The following is a 9,651-nucleotide window of genomic DNA, read 5'->3' on the forward strand; positions in this document are numbered from 1 at the left end:
TAGATAGATAGATAGATAGATAGATAGATAGATAGATAGATAGATAGATAGATAGATAGATAGATGATTGACTTCCATAGTTTCATTATCATCATCATCATTTAATGTCTGTTTCCCATGCTGGCATGGGTTGGACAGTTTGTCAGGTGCTTGCAGGGCCAGGAAGAGCATCAGGTTCAATAGTCTGGACACACTGCTCAATGTCAGCCACTTTACAAAGTGTACTGTGTGCTGTTTATCTGGCATACCAGTACTTTTTACATGGCACCATCACCTGTACTTTTTATGTAGCATCATCACTAATGCTTCTTTATGTGGAACCAACACTTTTTGGTACCTTTTCTGTGGCACCAGAACCAATACTTTTTACAATGCTACAGTAGAAGACATTTGTCCAAGGTCCCAAGATGTGAGATTGAACACAAGACCATTTAGTTATATAATCTAACAACATTCAATGCTGTATTTTTTAATGTTATGGTTTTATTATGTCTTCCCAAAATGCTCAATATATTACAATAAGGCTGTGTGTGTAGTTTTCATCTTAAATATATTAGGGGAAAACATAATCTACATTTGCAGTGACTAAATTAAATTTCTATATTTTAAATTTTAATAGATATTTAATTTAAAATCTATGAATATCAATTGTGTTGTTCTCTGCTACATTAACGTGCTGAACTGCACATACACAGCTACATGCACAGATAAACAAACATGTACACATGCATATGTATATGTATTATGCATGTATATGAAATCATACGTACATATACATACATACATATATACATATATAGATATACACACATACATATATACATATATACATGCATACATATATACATATATATATATACATATATATATATATACATACGTATATACATACATATATATATATTTATATAAGGCTTTTCAATTACTGTCAGGAAGTTGAATTTCAATTCATGAAACGAAGCAGCCATTTATTTAGATGGAAAATTGAGATATTTGAGTGAACAGGATAAAAATATTTATTGGACACATGATTATTTTAAGGTTATCATTTTGTTTGCGGTGTTTACATGGAAACCGAAATTAATGGTTGAGTTTTAAGTTTCACTGAACAGTCCTGGAACACAATATAAGAGTTTTTAGATGTTGTTTCTTATCAACTGAGCCCTGATTCTGGAGAACTACAATCACAGACATTCAAATACTGACCATTCCATATTCTTCTTTTCTCATTAATTTTCTATCTTGAACAATATCATGCAATATATCCGTTTATTTTAAGGATAATAGAATATCTGTTTCAAAGGAGGTTTGTTTGACTGCTGTTTCTAACGCTTAAAGAGACCATGTTGTGGCATCTACTTTTGTGTAGCTTCCATCAGCACTGTAGTTCATTATCCTCTTTTAATGCCTATGTTTCTGACTCTCATTGGTGATAAATTCTGTGGTGGATTTGTTTGGGATATTTTCAATGTTTGCCTGAAGTCAGGTCTCTAGTAAATTTGGCATAAGTTTGGAGTTGGAGTGGCTGCGTGGTAAGTAGCTTGCTTACCAACCACATGGTTCCAGGTTCACATGGTTCCGCCTTCCACAAACAACCTTGAGCAGACTTGAGCCTCAGAAGGTAACTTTTTAGGTGCAATCCCATGGTCATTCATGATCGAAAGGGGTCTTTACTCTTTACCCTATGTAAACACTAACTCATTTGTGTGTATATATAGGTGTATGTAGATGTGTGTATATGTGTATATATATGGATATATATATATGTATAAATATGTTTATATGAGTACTCTTGTGCATATATGCATGTGTGAATGTGTGAGCATGGATATATATGTATGTGTGTGTATGTGTGTGTATTCGTATATATATGTGTGCATTCATGTATATATGTGTGTACATGTATATGTATGTCTGTGTGTGTGTGAATGTATATGTGTGTGTGCATATATATATATATAGATATATATATATATATATACGTATGTGTTTGTATGTGTGCGCATTCGTATGTATGTGTATATATATATATATGTGTGTGTGTTCATGTATATATGTGTGTACGTGTATATATATATATGTATGTGTGCATATATATATATGTATGTATGCATGTATCAATAGAGATAGATATGTTTGTAAGAGAGAGAGAGAAAGAGAGAGAGAGAGAGAGAGAGAGAGAGAGAGAGAGAGAGAGAGAGAGAGAGGTGGGTGTGCAGATCTGTACAAATAAGAATTCCATATATATTTGGTTGACTTATCCCAAACCTCAACCTGAATCTGCAATGATTGTATTTGGGATTATTTTCATCCTTGTCTATCTTCCTAATATTTTCCAGGTAAATAAATTGTTCCTGCCTCCCTCCAACACTTTGCACCCGACTTTCCTGTTTGGTTACGTGATTCACAGCGGCCAGCGAGGCCTGTTCAAACTGGATATTGAAGAAATGAAATATATAAAGAATATTGATCTTAACCAATATAGCTGTGAACCAGAAAATCTGGCTTTTATTCCACTTGGTGAGTTTTTCTACACTATTTGTATAGACTAAAAAACAAAAAAATGGCAAAAATACAAAAAAAACCCTCTTCAATGCATGTTAAAAATATATAAGATGCATAATATATATATCATATATATGAATTTACATACATACATACATATATATATATATACACACACACATATACACATATATATATACATATATATGTATATATGTGTATGTGTATATATATATATATATATATATATATATATATATATATGTACATATATATATACATGTATATATGTATATGTATGTATATATATGTGTGTATGTGTGTGTGTAATATTATAGACCTGCATCACATGCTTTGTGCTTTCGTATGTGTTTTTGCATGTGTGTTTCAAGTTTGACTCCATGGCTACATGTGCTTATAAATATAAATGTTTCATGTGTTTCTCTATGCCTGTATTTCTCTATTTGTATATTTGTTTATCAATATTATTGCTTAATATCTGTGTTCACTCTATACATACATATCCCCATGTTTTCTAACTGTACATGTGAGTATATGTATATATATATATATATATGTATATATATATATATACATATATATACATGAGTGCATGACCAAATATTCTCAATTTATTGTGATTGTGTTTGCATGTTTCTTCTTTTCTCTTTGTTTTATGTTTCCTTTGTTGAATTTATCTTGATTCCCCTTTAATGTTTCGGCACAATAATCTTCATTTACGAGTAGACTTTTCGGATGCATGTTGGCTGTACACAAGCAATGACATTATGTTGGTTAGCATAATAATCATCTGCTAGTTATTGCACAGAATCTCTTTATCTCTTGTAATATGAATATCCTATGTCTAACCAACTTGCATTGATATTATTGGATCAAGGGGACACTCTATCAAAATTTAGCTTCATATAAAACCAGCAGGAGAAAGTGACACTGGTAGAGTTTAATATTCTTCTGGTTATTAACTATAGAAATTTAGAATACAAAAGTGAAATGATTGACTCATGAGTTGAACTTGTGTTGCAGATGTCAGCTGTTGGACAGATTTACCAATCATCCACACCGTTCCCAATCAAAAATTTATAGTTTATAGTAAACCTGGTTGAATCTATGATGTTAATAGAGGTTAATTTATTGAAAGGTACATTAATGCTGGCAGTGATTTTAGTAATAGAGTCATGAACTAATATTTATCTTTATAGTTTGGAGGTAAACAACATGGCTCTATCATTTTCTGTTGCTGATTAGAGAATCCCTTGTGCACAAAACTTCTTAGTTTACGTTTTTTAAACATTAAGATAATTCATTTCTGACTGTGTGCTAATGCATAATGGATACATGCATAAATGCATAACACAAAATGCATAAAGCAGTCTGCTGTCATATCTGTAAAACTGCAAGAAACACACTCTGTCATTCATTCGTTCACATTTCAAAGAAAGATAATATTGACAGCATTAATATTATCCAAATATCATTGGTCTACATTAAAGAATGAGCTTCTAAGATCAGTGCAGATAATATTGAAATCTTGAAGAGCTTTTCAAACAAATGGGTGAATAGAGATAGTTAAGGTTTCTGCCTGTCTACAAAAATAACGAAACACCAGCTGTAAATTATAATTCACCTGCTGTGAATTATATTTCCCCAGCAGTAAATTATAATTCAGGAATCATGTGTTGGTACTTACTAATCTTATCCTCTCCACTTTCCACAAAACACTAAAAAAGAAAAATATTTTTATTTACTTTATGTGGCCATCTGCTACATAAAGAAGTAAGGATTATTTTCTTTACATAAAACAAAGCAACAAATGGAGTATTCAACATAAACTTTGTGTTGCCAGGCAACAGGTTTCACATTAAAACTGTATTGAACTGGTTGTGCTTATTCTAACTATTCTACCATTCACTAGAGAGGAATAAAATTGGTTTCCAGTTCTCACAACAACATTAAACTCCACCAGATTGTTGGCTGATGCCAGTGTCATGTAACTGGCCTGTTGAAAGCAGCCTTCAATTGTTGGGTGATATGTTCTGCTTTTGAAGGCCTGCTGAGTGAAATCATAGCCATGGCTGATGACAGTGCTGTCAGACTGGCACCCATGCTGGTGGAACATAAAAAGCACTGTTCAAGTGTTGTGCCTCATGGAAGCAATGACAGATGACCAAGTCCTTTCACAATATACCATACTGGTGTTGACCTGTCAAGGCAAGTGAGACCATCTTTGTCACTGATGCTGGTGTCAGATCAATGACACCTGTGCCGGTGGCACGTAAAATCACTTACTACAGTCTCAGAGTGGTTGGCATTAGGAAGGGACATCCAGCCATAGATTCCTTGCCAAATCAGATCAGAACCTGGTGCAGCCTCTCAGCTTACCAGTTTTCAGTCAAACCATTCAACCCATGCCAGCATGGAAAGCAGTCGTTAAATGATGATGACCACGACGATGATGATGATGATGATGATGATGATGATGATGATGCTGATAAGGAGGAGGAGGAGGAGGAGGAAGAAGAGGAGGAGAACTGATAAGTATTTTGAGTATCCACCTAAGTCCCTTATTTATTAGTAAATGAAAATCCTTTTTCTATCTTGAATGGATTCACAAAAACTAGGGCTTATTTTCTGAAAAATCTCCTCCAGGTTCAATACTAAATCACCTCAGGTGATTCTGTTTGTATATCTGGTGTCTGTTCCTGAGACCAAGACAAAGAGAGTTGTCCAAAGTTACCATATTTTGTGGTAAGGTAGAAGCTGCATTGTGGAAAATGCATTTGGGTTTTGGAAATATAATTCTTGGAAATACTTTTTATACTTGCCAAAGTTAAATCCATGAGATTGAGCAGTATCCAGTAGTTACACACCGAATGCTTGTTATCAAACAAAATTAGTGCACAGACTAGCAGAATGCTCATGCCAGTTGTTGTGCCAAATCACCAAATAATGACAGCCTTCCTGGTGGTTTGTTGTTGGATATTATTGTTGGACACAATAATATGCTTTAACTGTCCTGAAATTATTCATCTGATATACCGTACTATCACATGCGCTCCACTGCTGACCACCTGCCAGATACTAGCAGTTGACTACAACTACTGCCAACTCACCCTCCAGTCTGCTGATTTCAGTAAACCACAGCAAAAACTTCCCAACTAGCATTGGGGAAGACCCATGGTAATTTCCAAGGTATTTCATTGGCAAATGATGTATTTTTCCATGCCACAAGAATATGGTAAAAATATCAGTCAACTACAAAATCACTTCAGAACTAAGAGCAACATTACTGCACATAATTTATAGTTCATAAAGTTCGAAAACCAGTTAATGTAATAAAGTGCAAATGTGTTACATTCCTGTTTTCAAACAGCGATATACTGGGGGTTATGTGATTCAGTCTGAGCAGTTTTAATATATATTTAAGTATTCAATTAAGTAATAGCTTATTCTCCAAGAAATGTTGAGATATAGTCTTTGACACTTAGAATAAATTTGCTACTATTAAAGTGTATACACACACACACACACACATATATATATATATGTTCTCTAGTATATATTTTGTATATTTTCTCATGTATATATTTTGTATATTTTGTTACACATCTTAAATGTATATCTTGTCCAAGGAAAGAAAAGTTGTGGGCTTTATATTTAAATTCTCTTCCCAGTCTCATGAGATGTTGACAAATAAGCTCCATCCTTGAATAATACATGCATGCTAAAAACATTTTAAAAGAATTATCTGAAAAAACTGTCAAGTTTAGTTGATATTTCTTTGTAATATAATAAATATATTTATAAATGCAGTGAATTGCATTTATAAGTTACAATTATCAATCATATTTTCTAAATTCACTGTGGATTGGTATGTTTAGTGTGTCTAGGAAGTGCTGCAAAATTTATCTCCTCTATCTTGTGAATTCCCATTTGGTAAAAGTGCTTTGTACTGCCTTTATACAGAAACATCAAATATAAATATGAAACTGCCTGTAAGAAAAGGAATTACGAAATTAATAAAGTATTTGGTGACCAGGTGTAAGGTTGGTACTCTGCAGCCAACTTACTTAACTCACAAGCAACATATAAATGAAGAATGAGTGCAACTGACTTTAAGAAGAAACATTAAAACTGTTAAATAGTTTTGTTGGAGTTGTAGCACAGTATCTGCTGAGATTTGAACCATCTCGTTCAGATTCCCCAGTTTGGGAACATGTTCTAACTATATTGCCATAAAAGGAGTCAATGTCTATGTAAGCATGGTTTGATCAATCACACTGACTAGTCTGAAACCAAAGAAGTGGTAAACTTGAAAGTAAGTTTTGTGAATTTTCTTGCCAGATATTTATGCTGAAGTTTTGCGAAGTTTTGACTGAATGTTATAAAAATCTAGAATATTGAAGTCAGGAGCAAAACAACTTCAGATGCTACTCAGACCTCTGTTGGTCAGTGGTGTGGCAAGCTGTTCTCACTCTTTCCACTTATTTAATCTTTAATGACCATGAACAATTTTTATATAAGTAATAAAAATATTTTATGCAATGAAGACTTGTAACTGCTGTATTCACTCTCCCATATTTACTGTTTTATTCAAATAATTGTTGTTGATATATAAATACAAATGTTCCATATAATAAAACAATATGGAAACCTATGCAAATATTAGTGTTGCTATTCTCACCTTTACACACAGCTTGCTTAATATTGTGTACAAACATCAACGATTTAATGACCTAATTCCACTAAAAGTTTAGTTTTGTTGATAGGAATATTCACTCATGATAGACTAGAATCTTATCCAAGAACAAGGTTTTCTCTCGTCTGCTTTGTGCCATGGAATCTGGGAATAAAGCACAGACCCATTGGATTGGAGAGGTCTTCAGAACAATATCCAGTTCATGTGTTTGTGGTAGGGGTAAGATATTGCTTAGTTGGGGAAGGGAAACATGACACCCATAACTTTTAGACAGGGTTTTAACAGTGAAAAGGAAAGAGAGAAAGAAGCTATGATTTATTGATTTGTTTAGAGGAAAGAACTTGATCAAATACTTCAAACTGATTGGGGTTTACTCAAAGTACCCAAGAGCCTGGTGGTGGTATCAAGCCAATCAACTGGCGCCATCCATATTCTGGATTACACAGTTTCACTCAGAACTTGAGTCATCCAACAAAGATACTTGCTCAAGGTGATGCAAAGAAAGATTAAACACAGGATCATCAGAATACTGGGTCGTTAGACAGTAAACTTCTTAATCACCTGTTCTCTACTGATTGGGACAAGAATGATCAATCTTCTGTTTGATGGGATAAGATTAATCTCTTCTCTGTTTGATTGGGATGTGATTGATTTCTCCTGTGTTTGATGCTATCAACTAAGTATGAGATTTTTAAGATTTGGTTAGTGCAAGGGATAGATAAGGGGACACACACCAATATTGGCATGCACATACACATATACCATTGATATATATATATACATGCACAAATGCCCATAAACAGGCACATTCACACATACATATATATAAACACACACACACACACACACACACACACACACATAAACAACATGCACACACACACACATGTGTATACACATATATTAAATGTAAATTAAGATTTTATTTTCTGGTTTTCCTTCTTTATAAAAGGAAAGAAAACATATATTAGCAATAATAATAATGATAATAATAATAATAATAATAATAATAATAATAATAATAATAATAATGACGATAATAATAATAATGATAATGATGATAATAATAATGATGATGATGATGATGATGATGATGATGATGATAATGATAAAAACTATATATTAGATGGAAGACAAATGTTTATATTGAAGAACATCGACCTTAGGAAATAACTGAAGAAGTTGGAAAATACGATGCAATTTTATATTTCACATTCAGCGATTGTGTTTACTTGAGAATAAGTACTTTTCTAAGTGGATACCTGAACAGACAAAGAATCTTATGGCAAACAGAGGAAATTAACAAACCATTCAGAAGTACGTAGATGAAATGTAGATACGGCAATTGGCATTAGTTTGGAAACAAGAAATCTATAGACTATATATTGTTCTTTAGATATGTAGTTATATATTTTTGGTTTTCTTTACTGCTTGGAGTAGTAATGACAATATTTGTGAGCCTGTATCGATGTGTTTCATTGAGTTATGGATACATTTGGACGGTTTTGTATAGCATAGAAAAGATTGGTGAAAATATGTTGGTTTCAAATTTTGGCTCAATGCCAGCAATTTTGAGTGATGTGATTATATCGATTGCATCGATCTCAGTGTTCAGGTGGTCCTCAAGTTGAAATTGAACTCAGAACATAAAGACAGACCAAATGCCACTGAAGTATATTACCTGGTGTGCTGACGATTCTGCCAGCTCACTGCTTTACCCTAACACCATCATATTGCCAGTCCTAAATACTAAATGTAATATAGAGAGAGTAAAACATGATTAAGGAAGGTCAAACACACACACACACACACATGCAAAGCAGGTATCTTGCCCCATTTCCAACTAAGATAAGGACCCAAATTTGTAAAATTGGTCTGACAGATTTTTGTAGCTTGAATGGAAAAAAAAAAGATTTTCTATGTTTACAATTATAAAATTTTCTGTTGCATTTGTTACACCTGTATACAGTAATCCCTCAACTATCGCAGGTGTTACTTTCCAAAACCCCCCACAATAGGTGAAAATCTGTGAAATAGAATCAGTACTGTACTGTATATTTTTTTTTATTATTCTTATAATTTGTTAAGCTCTTTCTGTAGTGTTAATTTAGTTGCTAATAAATATATGTTTGTGTGTGTCTGTACGTGTGTGTGTGTGTGTGTGTGTACGTGTGTGCGTGTGTGTGCATGTGTGAGCGTGTGTGTATGTGGGTGTGCATGTATGTATGTATGCTTATATATATATATATATAAATTTATCATCCATGTTCCATATCGACATGGGTTGGTCAGTTTGACAGGATCTGGCATGCTCCAATATCTGATTCAGATGAGCTGGTTTCTGATGGCTTATACATGCACCCATGGATACACACGCAGACATATGTGTGTGTGCATATGTACGTGTGTGTATATATATATATATATAT

The 9,651-nt window shown here is 33.3% G+C and overlaps 1 protein-coding gene across 3 annotated transcripts in view; it reads left to right on the forward strand.

Annotated features, from left to right (window-relative positions):
- LOC106875235 (follistatin-related protein 5) overlaps window positions 1–9,651 on the forward strand; it is a 370,169-nt gene that overhangs the window by 347,832 nt on the left and 12,686 nt on the right. For all 3 annotated transcript variants that reach the window (XM_014923295.2, XM_014923296.2, XM_052966672.1), the window contains exon 13: window positions 2,340–2,520. In XM_014923295.2, coding sequence (XP_014778781.1) covers window positions 2,340–2,520 — 181 coding nt within the window. The remainder of the gene's footprint in view (window positions 1–2,339; window positions 2,521–9,651) is intronic.

The sequence above is a fragment of the Octopus bimaculoides genome, chromosome 3 (genome assembly GCF_001194135.2).
Source record: "Octopus bimaculoides isolate UCB-OBI-ISO-001 chromosome 3, ASM119413v2, whole genome shotgun sequence".
Lineage (NCBI taxonomy): Eukaryota > Metazoa > Mollusca > Cephalopoda > Octopoda > Octopodidae > Octopus > Octopus bimaculoides.